The 19,458-nt window shown below is 50.6% G+C and overlaps 1 protein-coding gene across 1 annotated transcript; it reads right to left on the bottom strand.

The window, feature by feature from the left end:
* Positions 1 to 3,416: 3,416 nt before the first annotated feature.
* On the bottom strand, positions 3,417 to 13,924 carry FOSL1 (FOS like 1, AP-1 transcription factor subunit). The gene is made up of 4 exons (XM_007431798.4): positions 13,637 to 13,924; positions 8,763 to 9,008; positions 5,717 to 5,824; positions 3,417 to 5,329 (listed from the first exon to the last, which is right to left on the bottom strand). The coding sequence occupies exons 1-4, from the start codon at positions 13,736 to 13,738 to the stop codon at positions 4,841 to 4,843; spliced, it is 945 nt and encodes a 314-aa protein (XP_007431860.2). The 5' UTR covers positions 13,739 to 13,924; the 3' UTR covers positions 3,417 to 4,840.
* Between the last annotated feature and the right edge of the window lie 5,534 nt (positions 13,925 to 19,458).

The raw sequence follows: 19,458 nt of genomic DNA, 5'->3' as shown, positions 1-19,458 counted from the left end.
AACACAGTTAATGAACGAACCCCTTTTTCCGGATTCTGAATGTGATGAACCCTAAAACACCCCGACGTGTGAAGCTATCAAAAGGCCAACTTGGGTTCAAAATACTGCAACCAGCTGCAGCCACGTTGGGCGAAAGCCACTCGTGCGAGGATTTTGGATGGATCTGGGGGGACGGGATGTGCCAATGGAGGGGGGATTGCCATGCACGGAAAGACAGATCCCATTTCCTACACCCCCCAAGCGGGTCCCCTTCTGGGAAAAATTGCCAAACTATTTTAAAACGTGCCCTCCCTTCCAGGCTGAGCCAGGCAACAGTGCCGAGGGCTCCACTCAAAAGTGGGGTGGGGGAGTCAGGAATTTTAAGGGTGCCTTTTGTTCAGAAATACCCGGTTCCAAGAATTCAGGGGCGCCCGTCGGCTTTGCCTTCTTTCCAGCCGCGAAAGGGAGGACTGCGCTGTCTGGAGGCTCTTCTCATATTTAAACCTTATATTTGTCCCCCTTCTACCCAGGGAAATTCTAAGGGAGGGGGGCCATGCATTTTGATGGAATATATATGCAGGGGAATCTCTCCCATCCCTAATTTTTTTTTTTTTCCTGATGAGCAATATTTCACGGATCCAACTTTGGACCCCAAACGTTGAGGTGTCAGGGAGGGTGGTCTGAGGAACGCCTCGGGTGCCAAAATGGGACTTTTGTGCAGAATATGTCTGAGCTTTATTTCTCTGGGGCCGCTGCTGGGTTGCTCCCCCTCCGCCCCGGAGAGGGCAGAGGGAGTATTCCCGTCGATGGGCGAAAATGGGAAAAGCACCAGCGGGCGTGGGCAAATTGCAAAATGCTTGCGCCCAGGGTGAGAGGCCTGATTTTTTTTTTTTAAATAGAAATAAAATAACATTGCTGGTCACCGGGCAGATGGAGGCCCTTTCTCAAAGATCTCGATAGCTCTGCCTTCCTTCCAGCACGGAGCGAAACTGGGGGCCGTATCTTTTTTCGAGAGGAAGCCGCCTCTGGCTGAATCGATAACGCCTGGAATGTGGAGGAAAGGGGCCTCTAATCCCGAAAGAGTGGAGGTTGAGAATGTCAATAAATATCTTACAACGGTGACTTTGGGGGAGAATTTCTCTGACTGCCTGAATGCACTGATTGGGGAGCAACGGAAGAGAATAGAGAGAAAGTGAGGTGGCAACTTCAAATATCCATTTTATTAGGACTGTTTCTCAACCTTGGCAACTTACAGAGGTGTGGACTTCAACTCCCAGAATTCCCCAGCCAGCATGGCTGGCTGGGGAATTCTGGGAGTTGAAGTCCACACATCTTAAAGCCACCAAGGTTGAGAAACCGTATTACAAAGTAGGTATGTTCCAGCATGAAAACAAATGCCCTGTTGAAATCTGCCTTGGCATAGCTGTAAGAGGGTCTTTTCTTATTTTTCTCAGGAACTTGAGACTTTATTTGAAATGGGACTGCTGGCTGGAAGAAGATTGCCCAAACACCATTGCCGAGTTCGCTCACAACCTAGACCTGTGTTTTTCCACCCTGGCAACTGGTACAGCTGGCTGGGGAATTCTGGGAGTTGAAGTCCACACCTCTGTAAGTTGCCAAGGTGGAAAAACACCGACCTAGACCATGGTTGGGGGTCTTGCACTGGCCGGAGGGGTGCAGTAGGTGTTCTCCAGGGCCCCTTGCGGCCCTAACTCCCTGATTTAATTTAAAAAAAAGATGGATGTTGGACGTTAGGAAGAATCACCGAATGGTAAGAGCTGGGTTGGACTTTTTCAGGGGCAGGGGGCTGTCTTCTGTTGGAGCAGCATCAGGGGTGGTATAAAAGCGGAATGTGCTAGAGGGAATTCCTGCACGGGGTTCGTCTAGGGGATCTCTGAGGTCCTATCTGACTGATACCCTATGATTCTACAATATGGCAGTAGAAGGATGTAGATTTCAGGGGGCCATGAGGAAGAATTTCCTGGTGGGGTGAGATCTCTTCCACAGTGGAACTTGGGGGGCTGACGGGCTGGAATCGGGGAGGCTGGGATGATAAGGTTCCTGCACTGGGCGGAGGTGAGATAGATGATCTCTCAGATCCCTTCCAACTTTATTCTGTGATTCAGCCGGTATGAATCGGAACGGGGTTCAGTTTGGGCATCGTCTGCTTCGTGGACCACGATGAGCATCGAGGGTCAAGGGGGGGTTGGAAACTGCCAGACACCCCAAGAACTCCCCCCCTCCCCGAGGCACGTCCAACAATCCTGGCTTGTTCAAAATCTCTTGCTCCAGCCCAGGAGGCACCGATAGGCGCGTGACGTGCCTCTGGTGGATGGCTGGAGCAGGAACCAAAAGGCGCAGCGGGCCGTTTGCAAAATTGCAACTGGAGGGGAGCGCGGGCCCAGCCTTCCTGGCCCTTCCTGCCCAGCCCGGACGGAGACAAAGGGTCTCCGGGGCAGGAAGCAGGTGGCCGGATCCTGGCTCTCTGATAAAGAAAAGCGCCAGTGTCAATGTGGCCGGATGGAGAGATCCCTCGCCCTGCCTTCGGGGCTCTGACGCTGCTGGACCGAAAGGAAAATGGTCGATCCGACTTGGAAGGGAGGAGAGGTAGATCAGAGGCAGCCGAGAGGATGTTTGTGTGTGTGCGTGTGTCTTTTTCCTTGGCCTGTGAAAGTCCGCCTTCACACAACCTGTTTGACCCAGAGATGGAAATCCCCTTTTCCTGGGTTTGCCTAATACACGAACTGCAAATTACGCAAGCAGGCTGGCCTCTCGCCTTGTGCTCCCTCACCCCAAGCCTGAGCCAACCACGCATTTTCTACCTGTCGGGTGGAAGCCTGTCGTGTGAACGCTGCCAGAGGCAGAGAACTCCGAGCGAGCTCGTAAAAACCAAACGCTCCATGCAGCTTCCCTGGCTTTCATCCCTCAATCTACTCTGTTTCCTTTGCTGGTCCCAAAGGAAGGGGTGATCGTTCATGCTCTGGTCGCCTGCACAGATGCTCGGCTCGCCCCTAGCCGCCTCCCTTGGCGTGATGCCCAGGGGTGTCATTCTTGGGGGGTCCTCTTTCAAGGCTGAGCCCAGGCCAAGCCCCGGGCTGAACGCTCCGACCCTCCTGTGCCGCGATCATGTTTATTTTTAATTACACTTCTCCATCCCATCTTCCAAACATTTTCTCCCAAAGCGGCTTGCATGAATTTTTCAGGAGGAGGCTCTGCCAACCCACACAGGAAGAGGGAGTGGAAGAGATGGGCAGAGATGGGAAACGTGCTTTTGACAATGCTGGAACTAAACATCGGCTGTAAACAAACCTTCCGACTCGGTTGGGATCCGGGGGTTTGTTCCTGGCTGTGATTTGTCTTGGAAAAAGAAGATCGGATCCAAGCCCCATCCGTTCTCTGGTTGACGAAGGAGCCCAAACACCCTTTTTGCTTCTTCAGGTCAAGGTAGGTCGCCATCCCCTTTTACGGCTTCAGGCCGTGGGGCCAATTCCTCATAGGCTGATTTGGCGTGAAAGTCGCAGATTTATGGCTGTTGGCTGTGCATGGGGCTAGTCCTTATGAGGTTTAGGTGAAACCCGCAGCCTCAGAGGCCGACACCAGTCTGATTGGGCTCTGCGAACCAAAGTTGCTCTTCTTTGGAGCATCTTCACGTCTTTCTGTTTGCGCTCCGAGGTTCCTCAAAACAGATGCTGAGACAGGATTCCTGGCCAAACCACAGAGTTCATGAGGTCTAGGAGCAGAGTTTGTTTGGTTTTCAGAAAAACTAAGCCGAGGAGGAAACTCCCCCCCTCCAGCTGAACACATCTGGATTTTCTCTAGCACCCTGGAATCCTGTGGGCTTCCTGAGTTTATTACTCAAAAGATATTCCCCCCAAATAACAAAGTTATTAAAATAGCTAATTTTATCCCCCACCAGCCTGCGATGTTGACAGCTCTTTGCACTTGCTTCTAATCTAGTACAACTACCTTATTTTTACTCAAATGTCCCACTGAACTCAGATTAATTTTTATGAGGTTTGAAGACACCTTTTTTTAATGAAAATGCTGCAGAATATAGAGTTTTGTACAAATTCCTTCTTGCGCAAGTTCGGTTGGCCAAGGACCCGTGTCTAAAACTGCACGAAACGATCCCAGCTTTTTCCAAACATCACTTGTCAAGTAATTTTCACAAGACATCAGGCAAAAAGAAAAGAACTCTACATTTATAATTATATATATATATATATATATCTCCAACCAGCTTCAGTTCTGGAGGGAAAGGAAATACATCCTGCTTCATCCTGGTGGCTGTAGGCCACTGTAGAGAAATAAATCTATTTTAGTCCTAACTTTCTGCCCTTAGTTTGAAAAAGTGGAGGGATATAAAGTGAAAAGCGACTTTAAAATGGTGATTTCTTTTTCTTAAAAGTGATCTACGGAGCCAAAAAGCCCCAGTCATTTTCCAGAAAGAGGACTCTGTGTCAAAAAAAAAAAAGAATGTCCAGTCACTCTTGAGGACTAGCCCCTTGGGCCCTACACACGAGTGCAGGGACAAGAGGCCTGTAAGCACTGTGTGTAAGAGAGATTTTAGTGTTTCATTTCTGGTGAAAGAACATAACACTGGTTACAGTTCAGGTTTTCCAGAACGCAGGTTCTCTTGACAAAATAAAAGTGCTTTATGGCTACCCTTGAGGACTAGCAACTTGATTCCTGCGTCTGGGCGGGTAAGCAAGAGGCCTGTAACTACAGATGGAAACCAGGGTCTCACAAGTGGGACCCAAGGGAATTTGGCACCACGAAAGGAACCAGGGAAGAAGGAATACCTCCTTCGACCCCCAAAAAACGCAGCCAAGGTTCAAAGCAGCCCAAAAGAGCTCATTCCTCAAAGCGCCAGCAAGGTGGGAGAATTGAGCGAATCCGAGGAATGATCGCCACTGCTGCTCCTTCGGTGGGCAGAGGAGCAGGGCTCCGAAGGAAAGCCGGACCCCGAGGGCCCGTCGGGGTCACCCGGCGCTGGGTAGGTGAAGACCAGGCTGGGGGTGAAGGGGGTAAAAGACGGAGTGGACATGAGGGTTGGGGTGTGCAGGGCTTCGGGCTCCAGCAGGCCGCTGGGGGGCAAAGTGATGCTGGGGGGCACTGGAGCCGTCCGGCGAGAGCCACTGGGTGCTGGGGGGGACTCCCGCTTGACCGGCGGCTGAGAGAGGGCCAGTGGCCGGCCTTGGCTCCCCTCCTCGTCTCCGGATGACTCCTCCGAGATCTTGCAGACGGGCCGGTGGGCTTCCAGGACTAACTCGAGGCGCTCCTTCTGCTTCTGCAACTCCGCAATTTCCTTCCGGAGCCCCGATTGCTCAGCTTCCAATTGATCCGTCTCCTGGGGTGGGGGATGAAAAAGGGGGCAGGCTTAGACCCGGGCCTGGGAGATCCGATTCTTCTCCTTGGAGAAGGGAAAAAGCCACCAAAGGAGGTCCGCCCATCTCCGGTGGCTGGTGATCTTTGCCCGTCCTGATTACCCAGTTCTTAAATGAACCCGCTTTCTGAACTGGCACTGCCACCCAGAACCGTAGGGGCTTGCTCACCCTAGAAGCCAACTCACCCCCTCCCCAAACCCAGCCAACATGGAAACAAACCACGCTTTTGTCGATCCCGTTTGCAGGCTCAGAATGCAAGGACTGGAAGGGACCTCAGAGGTCATCCAGTCTCACCCCCTGCCAGACTCTCGTGCCAATGCAATTAACATTCCCCCCTCGCCTTAACGCACCGCTTGCAACGTGTCAGTCAGCTCTTTCCGCCGATTGCGACATTTGGCGGCTGCCAGCTTGTTCCTCTCCCGCCGCAGACGCCGTCGTTCCTCCTCCTCCGGGGTGAGCTGCAAAGGACAGTCTCGAGTCACAACTCCAGAACACAAACCAACAGCTTCTGGAAATTTTTCAAAACTTTTCTTAACACAGCGCACAACACAACCGTGCATGCAACTCTTCTGCTTCGGAAGGACACAGGGACCTTCGGCCAAGCTGCACGCCCCCCCCTCCAGTAAACCAAGATATGGGGGATGCATTCAAATTTTTCAAAACTTTTCTTAACGCAGCAGGCCAACCCTATATTCTAGCTGAACCTAGCTGGCACCACCGGTTAGCAAAACAGACATACTGAACATTATTGCAGGGTTTGAGAAAACAGACAGTGAATGCAAAAAAAAAATTTTGTTTAACTTTTTGCAACCTTCAGGATTTTGGGGACTACACCTCCCATCATCCCCGCTCCCCAGCCTGGACAGCCTAAGGTGGAGGGGAAGTAGAATGAGATAGACTGTAGGTGAGACGGGTGCACCCGTCTCCTTAAATCATGGTGAGTGGGTCTGAAATGGTTTTGTAACCGAATGGCCAGCAGGAGGTGCAAAACATCTGGAGGAGCCAAACCATCTGTCCTGGGTTCCGGTTTCGAGAGTTTCCACCTTCTTCTCCAGTCTGGGCTCCAAACTTTTTCTTGTTTTAATGATTTGGCGCAAGGCAGCGGGACAAGAGGGGTTCTAAGGGGAATTTTTCAAATTTGGCAACTTTAAGAGGTGCGGACGTCTTATGGAATTCTGTGGGGTTCTGGGAGTTGAAGTCCACACTTCTTGTAAAGGTTATAAAAGCTCGTCTTCAAAATATTTATAGTAAGAGGCTGCAGTCCATCTGGACCAGGTGTCTTTCCTGTTTTAGTCTTTTTAATAGCTTCGCAGAATTTCCTTATTGTGGTGTTTCTCAACTTGGGCAATTTTAAGATGTGCGGACTTCAACTCCCAGAATTCCCCAGCCAGCCATGCTGGCTGGGGAATTCTGGGAGTTGAAGTCCGCACATCTTAAAGTTGCCCAGGTTGAGAAACACCGCCTTATTGTTATAGGTCCATTCAATTTTTTTCTCTGCTTCTCTGTCACGTTTGGTAAAATCTGTTTATGTAAATATTCCTCCACTTTCTCTGAAGAAATTTCTCGACCTTTGTATAAAGTCGTACGAGACCAACAAAACGCTTTTTGTATATTTGCATTATCTGTTCTTACAGCATTTCCTTTTTGTAGCTTGAATATCACTTTCTTTTCTTTTTCTTTTCGCAGCTTCTACGCCCACCCTTTCCCTGGTTTATTTGCAAATTCAGAATGTCTTTGCGTAGTTCATCTTTACGTCCATCTCTCTCGCGGTTTATAGTTGCCTCTATAAAAGCTCAATTTGGTGAATAATAGTAATTCCTGGGGATTTTTAAAAAATGCTTCTTCCTTTTTTTTTTTTTTTTTATCTCATCCAAAATCATGAGTATTTTCTCGTGCTTTCTCTTTTTAAGTTCGCTATTACATTGTATACCGTAAAATACCCTCTTGCAAAAGCTTTACTTGCACCCCAAATCAACCTCCCTTGGGTGCCTTTATTAAGATTATTCTCAAAAAAAATTCTTTTAATTTCTTTGCGCAGTTCTCCGCTACCGTTCCCTTTTGCAGCAACGTCTCCACCTAAAAGATCCGTTTTTCCTTTTAAAAGTTCAAGTCGCTGGATTGTGATCTGAAAAAGTCTTTGATAAGGTCTCCCCTTGACGAACGTTAGCAGACAAAGTCTTAGAAATCTAAATCATATCTATTCTTGAAAAAGAGCCATGTCTTTCAGAAAAATAAGTATATTCTTTTGAGTCACCATGTTTATATCTCCATGCATCAGCAAGCTCCAAATTGTCCATTAAATTAAAAAAAAAAATCTTTGGAAGCTTTTAATATTGTTCTCAAAAGTTCTTATGTTTTTGTGGGGAAACCATTGCAATCTCCCAGGAGACACCGATTTTCATACAAAAAATCCAATAATTTGTCCATAAGTCCTTTATAAAATGCTGTTTTATCTTCATTTGGGGCATACATTCCTAGTATCAAAGCCTTGGCCCCTTGTAGATTAACTTCCACCCCAACAGATCTGCCGAGATCATCAGTCAAGATGAGTTTGGGATATAATTGAAGATTTATCAACAAAACAACTCCATTGTTTTCATTCCTGCTGAAATAAATTCTTCGCCCAGATTCTCATGACTCAGATATTTTATATCTTTTTTCCTAATGTGTGTTTCTTGTAAGCAAATCGCATCTTGTTTAACTTTTTCAAATAATGATTTTTTAAAAAAATCTTTTTGCTCTATTTATATTCCAGAAGTCTGCACATCTTAAAGTGGCCAAGTTTGAAAAACATTGCTCGAAGGGATGGAAAGCCATCAACAATGACTCCAACCCAGCCTACCTCACAGGGTTGTTGTTCTCTGAAAAAATGGGATGAAGGGAAAATGTTCCTAGAGAAAGACAAGCTATCAGTCTAAATCAATATTCCATCGTAGGAATGAATCTATAATAAAAATATATATATTTAGAAAAACCAAATAAATAAAGATGAGCTCTTTCTATTTCTTGCCCATCACATAGTGGTAAAAAGGACAGATGAAAGCAGGCCATTTCTGGAGCTGAAGGAAAGAGCGAGAACTCTGGACATGCTCAGAGACACTCTTGCACACAGATCTTTTGCCTGGGGGCCTTTACCAAATTCTAGTCCACTTTCCAATGGCTGTGCTGGCAGGGGATGATGGGAGGTGTTATGCAACCCCTCTAAAAAGGAGGATCAGGATCCCCTGCCCCAATCTACCCAGAAGGAGAGCCAGTGGGTCTAACAGGCCAAGATAAGGGAGACTCGGGATCGAATCCCAGCTCGGCTCAGCTCAGCTCAGCTTGGCTGAGTAACATTGGCCTTAGTCACCCAGTCTAACGTGGCCAGGAAAAGACTTTTCTTTTCCAAATACTCACATGCTCAGAGTGACGCCTCCGAGGCGCTAAGCCGGGGCCTGTGGTCCGTATCACGCCGGGACGGATGCCCGCTGCATAGTGCGGGCAGCGGTAGGGCCGGGGGAAAGGAGGGACTCCCGAGGAGGCGCCCATGAGGGCGGGCTGGACCATCCACTGCAGGTTGTGGCTGGTGGTGATGGTGTTCAGGTTGGGGATGAAGGGGGCGGTGGTGCTGCTGCCGCTGGCTCCCAGATCCGACGGGAATTTCTGTGGGGGGGGAGAGAGAGAGGGAGGGAAGGAAAGAGAAGGAAAGAGAAAGAAGGAAAGAGAAGGGAGGAAGGCAGGCAGGCAGGCAGGCAAGGAGAGGAGAGGAGAGGAGAGGAGAGGAGAGGAGAGAAGGGGAAGGAAGGGAGGAAGGGAGGAAGGGAGGAAGGGAGGAAGGAAGGAAGGAAGGAAGGAAGGAGAAAAGGGGAAGGAAGGAGGGAAGGGGAGGGAAGGAAAAGAATTGGACAGAGGGAGAGAAGGAGGAAGGAAGTGAAATTATACTGCTGCCACATGGCTGAATGCTGAACGTGCTCCCAGCTACTCAACTAAGAGAAACCCACTTTTGTGAAAAGGGCTAGGAGCACTAAAATAACATATGGTACTTTAAAAAAAACTTATTTTTGAATTACCCCAACTGCATTTTGCAAGAGCCCGTGGTTTGCCCGGTCCCCTTCCTTGCCGCGTCCCAGTGGATCAGGCCCCCTCGCGGCTGAAGGCCCCTTAGGGCAGCTCTCTCCTGAGTCAGCCTCCCCCTCCCAAGGATACCCTGGCAAGGGGAGCCCTCTGCGCATGTTCAGTGTGTGAGCGGCGTGAGCCAGCCCCAGCTGCCCGGCGGATTGCTGGTGAAAGGTTTCTTCCTCCAGATCATGCAAACTCCGTGTCCATTCCACCCTCGGTGACCTAGTTCCCTGGTAGCCTCTGCCTTGCCCTGGAGGCTCCTGGCACACCTTGAGGTGTCACGCCCTGGCTGTTTGCGTGGGGTGCTGGCGTCATTTCACTGGGCGAGGTGTTCAAAGCAGCGTGAAAGGCCATCACTCTTGACCTGTTCTACCTTGCGCCTGACATGGGTGGAGACGTCCTGTGCTCATCCTCCCACATCACGCCATCGAAGGCTGCCGCAGCTTTGGGCAAGCCTGAAGAGATGCGTCTCCCCTCCAAAAATGTATTTGTATTCATCGATCTATCGTCTGCTCGCCTCCCCTCTTATCCTCGCAAACAACCCTGCGAGGTAGGCTTGGTGGAGAGCGGCCTGCTAAGTGAGCACAAACCATACTAGGACCGCGCCTGGGGGGGATCCAACCATTTAGCCACTGTGCCAAACCCTGGTTTGTTGAACAAGCCACACTGGCTGGGTTGCCACAGCGCAATAAGCCATAGACTGTGATTTCCCGGCCCCACAAGAGCTGGCGTCACACGCGTGCTAAGCCACGGATGGAGAAGACACCGAAAGGCCCTTTTCCAAAGCCACGTTCACTAATGCTCTGCTGACCCGTGATTTCTCAAACGAAGCCAATGTTCTCCATGCACGCGACACTCCAAACCATCAGTTGCCCCGAGGACCTGCTTTCGCACCTGCTGACCTAACCAGGGTTGACATGAATCAAACTTACCCTTTTTAACCAACCTGCTTAACCCTGTTTTGCACACCCAGCCCCTGATCCCTAAACTAACCCCATGGGCTGGGTTTGCATTAGAAACTAGGATGGCTAGCTTCCGGCTCCGAGACAGCATCTGTGCAACCTACTTTCTGAATGAACCCATTTCTTGGATTTGCACAACAGAGGACCTAACCTAAGAAGCTGGGTTCATAGAACACCATACACTACAAAATAATAATAATAAATGATTACGAGAGGTGATGAGATGTCTGTATAGCTCCCACCCTGACGATATTCCAAACGTCCTTGAAAACCTGGCGGTTTTGCCAGGCTTTGAGGTAGGGTGGGTGTGTTGTCAGGTTTATTGTCATGCTCTGTATGTTTTTTTCTGGATGGATAATCTTCTCTGCCCCCCCCCCTTTATTGTTCTTGCTTTCTAAATTGTTAGCTGCCCAGGGTCATTTGGAGTCTTGGGGAGGGGGATATCTTTAAATTTAATTCAATGAATAACTAAAAATCAACTATATGCAGAATAAGATCACACACACAGACACACACACACAAGGTTAAATTAACCCCATTTCGTCTGTGGTGCAAATGCACTCGCCGGTCATGAGCTGACCTGGGTAAGCGTGTCCTGTGAATTTAACGGCTGGATTTGTACCGAACACTACTCTGTGAAATAAGCATCGATCCAAATGAAAACCATGGTGCTTAGTGCTTGTCAGATTGTGCAAGGCACTAGGTGTTCAAATGACTTGGCAATCTGTGTGTGCAAACACAACAGGAGAGGCACCTTTTCCACTAGGCTGTAAAGGATTTCAGCAATGGGAGGATGGTTAATAATTAATTTAGCCTCTGTAAAGGGCAAGTCCATTTTCAGTGGCTTCAAGGACAGGTTAGGAGTGCAATTCCTGCAGTGAGGGTGGGGAATGGAGTGGTTAGAGCAGTGTTTTTCAACCTTAACTAGTTTAAGATGTGCGGACTTCAACTCCCAGAATTCCCCAGCCAGCATGCTGGCTGGGGAATTCTGGGAGTTGAAGTCCGCACAACTTAAAGTGGGTTTGAGCAATGCAAACATTGGTTGACAACAGATCTAGCAAAACATGCCAGACCTGACGGCAGGAAGATGTTACACGCAGAATCCTTTGATGAAAGAGTGGCTGATTCACAGGGGATGTGGCTCTTTGCAGCCCCATGCCCTGGGCAAAATGGATCCTCCATGGACACAGGAAGTCTACCTCTCCAGAACAGATGCTCAAGGCAAAGGAGAGGAAGCTGTTTGCTGACAGGCCCCACTCTGGGAGAACGTGACTGGCCACAGACGTTGAAGCAGACTTGGGCCATTAACACCCCGTGCCCGGACTTTTAAACGGTCCCCCTCCAAAAAAATTGCACAAAGGGATCTTCCCCTGCTTTTTTTTTCCTTTTAAACCAGCATTAAACCAGCTGCGAATAACGCTTCATGAGATCCCTCCAAGCTCACTCTTCTCGGAGGGCGATCTACGGTGTGCCTGCTGCAGCCAGGCTCCCCGTAGCGAGGGACGCCGAAAGATTGGGGAACCCACCCCCCTGCGAGGTAGGCCCACCAGGCAGGCTGCCTGCTTGGGCAGGCCTGTGTGTTCATCCCCAGGTAGATTTCACAAGAAAGGGAGCGGGTGAGAAACCTTTTGAAACTGGATCCAAGGAAGAAGTGGCACGCCTAACTGCTCTGTCTGCGCAGCGGGTGACTGGGTTCTGACGAATCTGGGGATGAATCACGGTAATGACACAGCACAAAATGACGGAGCCTTCAAGAAAAGGAATAAAACTCCTTCTGTTTTGCCCGAGGCAGATGACTCAGGTATTTAGATGGGGGGGGGAGCAACCTTCTAAAGGCACCCTTCTTCCTAATCTGAAAGAGTCATTGCTCAGCATGCATATTGCTAAAAGCAGGATTCTCCCCCTTCCCTGCCAACATCCTTCATTAACCCGACTGCTGCAAGACTGCAAGAAAGCACGTTTCACCGCAGAGCAAGGTCTGAAGATGCCCCGGACGGAGCCTACGAAACTCCTTGCCAGGAGAAGTCTGAGTAGTCGGTGAAATCAGGGCAGCGGAGGGCATGGCACGTTAGTGGAACCTCCATTTCTAGCAGCAGCGAATGCCAGGAAAGAGACAGTCAGATGAGTTTTGGAGGGCGTGTTTTGGGCTGGCTCGTTTCCCAACAACATTTGGGCTGTCTGGTGGGGAAACAGGAGGCTGAATTGTATGTTTTTTCAGCCTGATCCAGCTCGTCTTAAGTTTGTAGAAAGGTCCCCCAAACCACCAGAAAGCCACGAAATAGATACTCCAGTACCTGCTGGGCCAAACTGCTGGGTGGCATCGAAAAGCTGGCCCTCTTCTCAATGCCAGGGCAGGAGTGGCTCTGGGAAGGCAAGGAAGTCACCCACTTTGCAGATCTGGGCTTGGCCCCATCACCCCAGCTTGATTTGCCGAACCCCAGATCAGCAAGCACGTCTTTCCTGGATCAACGGCCCCCAAATTGGATTTAACTCCCCAAGTCAAAAACGGAGGAACCTCCCTTGGTTTTCCCTCAAACTCTGCTTCCAAACTACACTGACCCCCTTTTATGACAGTGGATAGGTTGAAGAGACCCTTCCCCACCATATCCAGCCCCCTCTGGGTCCAGCCCCAAGTTACACGCACACTGCCCTGACCTACAGCTGGACTCCTAGAGGCCAGCTTCAAGACGCATGAGAAAAAACCAACCTTCCTCTTACGGTCTCACCGATCCTGGTTTCCCTCTAGCTTCAGAAGTACTCCCAACCCCACTTTTGGGGAATTGCTCTCCGTCCACCCCCGGGGATCACCGATCTGGCGAAGCTGAGAGACATCACGCTTCCCACATGCGGATTTGCACGTCCTCGTTCCATGCCAACCTTCCTTTCACCCTTACAAGAGCGGACAAGCCGTTCGCACGCCCGGGCAATGCTCTCCGCGTCCCTGGAACTTCAAGCCCCGTGCCTCTGAGCATATGCGAAGGGCATTGTATTCCGATGCGGAGCAGGATACGGGAATTTCGGGGGGCCCTCCCCGTCTCCTCTCCCCCCCCCCAATTTCAGTCCCCGAAAAACGGCGGGAGTTGAAACCCACCCCGAAAGACACGTCGCGCGCAGCAGCTCTCTTTGGAAACGGGAGCCAGGCTAGAAGCGGAGCAGACCATCCGCCGAGCATGTGCAGAGAGTCAAACGAGAGGGAGACGGGGAGCTTACCTGCTGCTGCGATCCTGGGCGAACTGCGGATGCCAAACCAGGTAAACTTGGCCTCTGAGCTCCGGGAGGAGGTGCTCTTCCCCCTCCGTAACCCTTGAACATTTCTCTCCGGCCTCAGCCCCTCCACAGACGCTCCTCTGCCCGAAAGACGCGCGGTGACTCGACCTTGGCCTTTTTTTAATGAATGGGGACTCCCGGCACACGTTACTCCGATTTTTCTCCAGAGGAAGGGGAGGGGAGGGGAGGGGAGGGACTTTGACAAGTTCCCCGCGGCTAGCCGGATGGGGAATCCCGCTCCGAGCAGCCCATTCCGTGGGGTGGGAAAGCGATACAAAGCTAACGTGCCACACAGCCCGTCCCATGGGAGGAAGCCCTCCCGAGCGAAATCGAAAGGTCCTCCCGAAGTCAGGTCACCCCCGCGGCGGCCTCACTTGGTTTCTCCCGAAACCTGAGTCACGAGACGGTGACGCAGATGCCCTTAAATGGTCTGATTTCTTCCTGTTTAGCGCGCCGGCAGAAGGATTCCCTCTTCGCTTTTCACGTGCGCGACTTGCCATCTCCACCCCAAATGTTTTCGAGGTGGGGAAAAACGGGCGCTTTCGGGGGCCCCGAGGACAGGGGCAGGCTTCAGGCCGGGCGGAAGAGAGTTGGAGGGGTCCGCACACTCTGCACATGCTCAGAAGCCGCTCCGCGCTGTAAAAAGAGCTGGATCTGGGTCTGGGAAGGTGGGTGGAAATCAGTTCCGGGGTTGAAAAAACACGGAAAGGATGCTGAGGGGTGGGTCTGAGAATAAAGAAAGTGATGGGGGGCGACTTTCTCTGCCGCCTCGCCCCCCACCCCACCCCAGCGTTCTGCCAGGCACGTGTCCATCTACCGGTCTGATCCAGATGACCTCCTTGCATTCTTCACGCGGGTGACTCACATCCCCGCGGGGAACAAAACTGGGAAATCCCCTAACTTTTCCCCAGTGGGAATTGGGCCAGGCTGCAAACCTAGAGCGAAACGTTGCTCGCGCCGGTGCCATGAAAGAGGTGTGGAGAAACTCGCTCTCCTTCCCCTGCTAGAAACTGACGATTTGTTCGCACGGCAGGAGAGGGGTCCGCTCTGGACCCTTCTCTCTCTCCTGGCCCCATTCACAAGACCCGGTTGCAGCTTCATTCACACCGTTCATTTTTTTGCTTCAGCCTGAGTTATGTTACTTGCGTGCTTTAGCGAGTTCTTTACTCACCGTGCGTGAGTTCGGCGGCCATATAAATTATGAATGAATGAATGAATGAATGAATGAATGAATGAATGAATGAATGAATGAATGAATGTTCTTCCCATTTGGTTAGGTCAAGATACTGCTGTCCAACTATTGCAGGAGCACAGGAAGGGGTTTCACCCCCAAACTGAATTCGGTGTGTGATGTGTAACCCTCCTTTTACTGGTTAGGAGACCTTTTACTCAGATTTTCTCAGCGGTGCAGGTCTGAATTAGGAACAGAAAGCGATTCAAAAGGAAACTGCACGTGCCCCCAGAAGAAGAAAACGAAACAGAAAGTCCTGAAGGGGAGGAAACCGTTCGCCCTTCTGAAGCTGCTGGACTCCAGCACCCATCAACCCAACAGCTGGACTGGGGGTTGGGGATGATGGAGTGCACAGTCCGGGGATAATTCCACCATCCTTGCAGATATAAAAGTCAGTTAAGGGGACTCCTCTCTGTAAAATTCTGTGGGATTCAAACCGATGTGGAAAAGGGGAATTTTCTTCAAGGTCTTTCTGGTTTCAGATCTCCCCCTTCACCCCCAGAACTCTGCAGGCATCTGCTCTCCCAGAGAGAAGCAGCTCCCTCAGAAACCTTGACCGGGGTCTCATTTTATAAAAATAAAGCCCCTGAGCCCATCCACAATCAGTTCTTACCCGTGCCATGCTCGGGAGCAGAACTGCCTGCCTTGCTCCCATTGCACAGATGGGAAAACTGAGCCTGCGCCAAAGAGAAATGATCCAGCAGCTGGGACTGTAAACTTGACCTTCTGTCCCTCGTTGCTTTTAATTGGTGGGGGGGAAGGGGGTGCATTACCTTCTCCATCACCCAGTAAAGGACAATTTTATTTTTCCCCATTACAACTACTTGCTGCATCCTGGATTTCTTTCTGAACTGCAAGGGTTAACGACTCTTTCTCTTAAGATCCGGCAGGATGTGAGACAGGCCTATAGGATTTTGGTGACTCACCTTGGAGGAAAGGAGCCGAGGACTCAGTCAACCTCAGCTTATCCCCAAATCCCTGACAGAGGTCTGGTTTAGAGGATACCACAGAGAGATTCACCCCACTTGGTAAACCTGGTTCCTGATTTCTGGGGTCCCCCAACCCAGCATACACACGTACCCCAACTAACCAAACAAGGTTTGCACATACAAAGCCCCTCAAAAGCCAACCAAGCTCAAAATGAACTCACCCAGGTTGGCATGTTGTGTGAATGCCATCTGCTAGAAATGCCTTTGAGTTAGTGACCCAAGAACAACATCGGTGCCTTAACAAGCTGCGGGGCGTCGTGTTAAGCTCCAAAATGGTCCTCTGCTGGGCATGAGAGAGCAAGTCAGCCACGGTGTGCAGCTAACCTGGCATCAGGTTAAGAGAAGGGCTAGCTCCGAAATAGGATGGGGTGCGTTTGTATGACCTTCAGAGAACCCTGAACGGGAGGAAGCTGGACTCACCAGCTTCCTTTTCACAGGCCATAAGCACTGAAACAATTAGCTTTCGAAGCTCAGAGGAGGCTAAGAAAAATCAGCCTCAGGGCCTTGATATGCACTGTAATCAACTCGACCCAGGGGACAAGTGGACTAATTCACACAGCACAGAGAGCTGCTGATCTGGTTGAGCAGGACACACAGTCCAGCCCTTAAGATCTTTCTTGGTGTCCCCCCCAACCCCCTGAAGCAAAGATTCAAGCCACAAGCCGGGGGGGGCAGATTGGCGAGACTCACGTGTCGAAAGATGCCAGGATCGCAGTCCAAACCTAGAAGCTTGGCTCGAAGCGTGAGGTTTCTCTATAGAGATTAGTCACTCATCCTTCCTTCTGGAGAGATTTCACTCCCGTTGCAAGGATGTTGCCTGGATCCAAGCCACCTTCTCTTGCAAAGACGTGTCTCTTTCCTCCCATAACCAAAACCAGAATCGGGAACAGAAGGTCAGGCTAAGGACGAAGGATAGGCAAGTGGACACCAGCCTCTGGCCAGAACAGCCAGCATTAGCTACAACGGTGTGCTCTTCCTGGCTTTCCATGGTGCTAAGCTATAAATCATGGTTTGCAAGCCAGAGTGACCAGGTTCCTCCAGCAAACTAAATCCAGACCAGCAGACCACATGATGGCATCAAGCTTGCTGTAAATATGTTCTGCATACACACTTGTTTTCTTTTATCCTTAAGTTTCCTTGTGGCTCAGCGTGCCGGTTGGCTTACTTGATGGGTCAGTGTGTTGTGCAAATAGAGGGAGAGAAGGTCCATCCAGGTTATAGGTGTTGTGTGAATGCAACGACTCCATGGTACCCCCTTTTCCCATTAAGAACTGTAGAGAGTAAGGAATGACAGAGATTGCTTGACAGAGATATGCAGAATTGTGACCTAGGCCAGCGTTTCTCCACCTTGACAACTTTTAAGATATGTGGACTTCAACTCCCAGAATTCCCCAGCCAGCATGGCTGGCTGGGGAATTCTGGGAGTTGAAGTCCACACATCTTTAAGTTGCTGAGGCTGAGAAACACTGATCTAGAAAGGAGCTGAAACACTTTTTAAGTCCAGAACATCCAGATTAACATTCAGAAGCGGCTCAGTCAGACCTTCCCCTGATTCACCGGGATTAAGGAGGAGGAGAAAATACAGCACGATCAGGCTTGCAAGATTCTGCTATTATACTAAGTAGTTTTAGCTGTCCTGTAGAGTCCGTTTCCTGCTCTGATCTACTTCGTGGGGCTGACCAGAGTGTTAACCGGTGACGGACTCGCTCTCACCAAACGCTGCTTAACTCCAGGCAGAGCAAAGGCATTTGAGCATATTTTTAGCCTGTTTTAATTCATGCATTAATATTTATCTATTTGAATGGATCCCTATTCTGTTTTTACTGTAAACCACCCAGAGTCCCTCTGTAGTGAGCCGGGTGGGGACAAATGTGAAAGATAAAGAAATAAACTACAACTCCCAGCAGCCATTGTGGGGTGAGGGGGGGCGAGAGGGGCGTCTGCACTTGGAGGACCACAGGTTCCCCATGCCTGGGATATAAGCTCGCCAGCTGGGTATTACCAGGGTGCCCTGTTGCTCAATACACCCAGTTGGCTGAGTTCCCACTTACACACTAAGCCCAAAGCAAATAAAATTACACACCAGTTCAATGACTCTTTACTGTGTTCTCTTCCGCATAAAATGAATCAGTCTCATTGATTTTAGAGCTGGGGGCAAAGGATTACAGGGTTACCCTTCCTCCCACGCCTGAACTTCCTCCTGGTTCTTCTGCCCTCCTCACAACAGTGAGCAGAATCAGGCCAAATGCTCACAGAACAAACAACAAAGGGATCTGCTCTTCACCGGTAGCCTACCCCCAGCTGGGGAGGTTCCATGGTGTAATTGTGACTGACCCTTCTGGGGAAGAGCTGACATCTTCGGTGAGGTCCCTGTGATTCTTCTGAGCCAGGCACAAGGGTTTTTAAGACACCCAGAGCTAGTGTTTGTGGTCCCGTGGCAGGGAGTTTCGCAGTTCATTCGGTGGTGCCCTGGAGAAGGATTTTTTCTCGGGGTGGCCCTGCGTTTTCAAATTACGCAAGGAAAACGGCAAAGAGCCGATGGCCCGATGAAGAAAGGATTGCCAAAAATCAATGGAGTATTCCAGGGCTGAACCTTCATGCTGCCGCTGCGTGAGCCTATTCAGAAATTCACACTGGAGACACCATAATACTAGATTTACACCACTGGCTCCTTTAACCCTTTTTTATTGTTCCTGGCTAAATAGGGGAGTTGGATCCAGACGGCACTGAATGCCCTCGGACTGGGAAGAAAGCTGAGCCGGTTGAACTTCCCTTCTGCATCACAGGTAAAAGCTGCACCAGTTGGATTTCTGCCAGGGAGCACCCCTCTGCCTCCAAGGACCAAAAGCTCAGGGAGGCAGAATAAGCGGGCAGATTCTAGTACACTGAAGCATCAGTTCCCCATTTCCCGTGGGGCCCAACCAACCGCCGCTGGTGATTCATTCCCCATTTGCAGTTGATCATCCCTTTGGCACCCGAGCCAGAGATGCCATTCCAGGATCCTGAATCACCCAGAAATGCAAGGGGGGGGGGAGAATCGTGACCCGCCAATTTTTGCCTTAATTTCCTGCCCCCCCAGCCCACCCACTGGCCCTGGAGGAAATGGGGCAAAGTGAGTCACTCTTGTCCCCACGTTTCATCAGCCTGTTATAAAACACTGATCCGCCGCGGGGAAACGTGAGGCGCTCACATGACCCGCACACGGGCACGTGAAGACCCTTCACTGAGCCGGGGAGGGTCCTGCGAACGCCGCCGCTAGCTGGGTTCATGCCCTACAGGGACCTAAGCCCCGAAGTGCTTAACTCGGGTTTGTTGCATCCCCCACGGGGTCTGGATTCCCACAGGGCTACACAGCAACCAGGGAACTCCGCAGCCTCCCCGGGCCCACCTTGCAGGGCTGTCGTGCAGCTGCCCGAGCTCACCGGTGAAGACGCCCGCGTCCGCCCCCTTCTGCAGAACCAGCCGGAGAAGTAGGAAACGGGCGCCTTAACCCCCCCGCTTCGCCAAGTCCGTGAAAGACCGAGCGGCCGATGCGCTTCTCCTTG

The sequence above is a fragment of the Python bivittatus genome, unplaced genomic scaffold (assembly GCF_059951505.1).
Source record: "Python bivittatus isolate LINGU-HERP-01145 unplaced genomic scaffold, Pbiv_v1 ctg000180_np1212, whole genome shotgun sequence".
Classification (NCBI taxonomy): domain Eukaryota; kingdom Metazoa; phylum Chordata; class Lepidosauria; order Squamata; family Pythonidae; genus Python; species Python bivittatus.
This window is presented reverse-complemented; position numbering and strand designations above follow the sequence as displayed.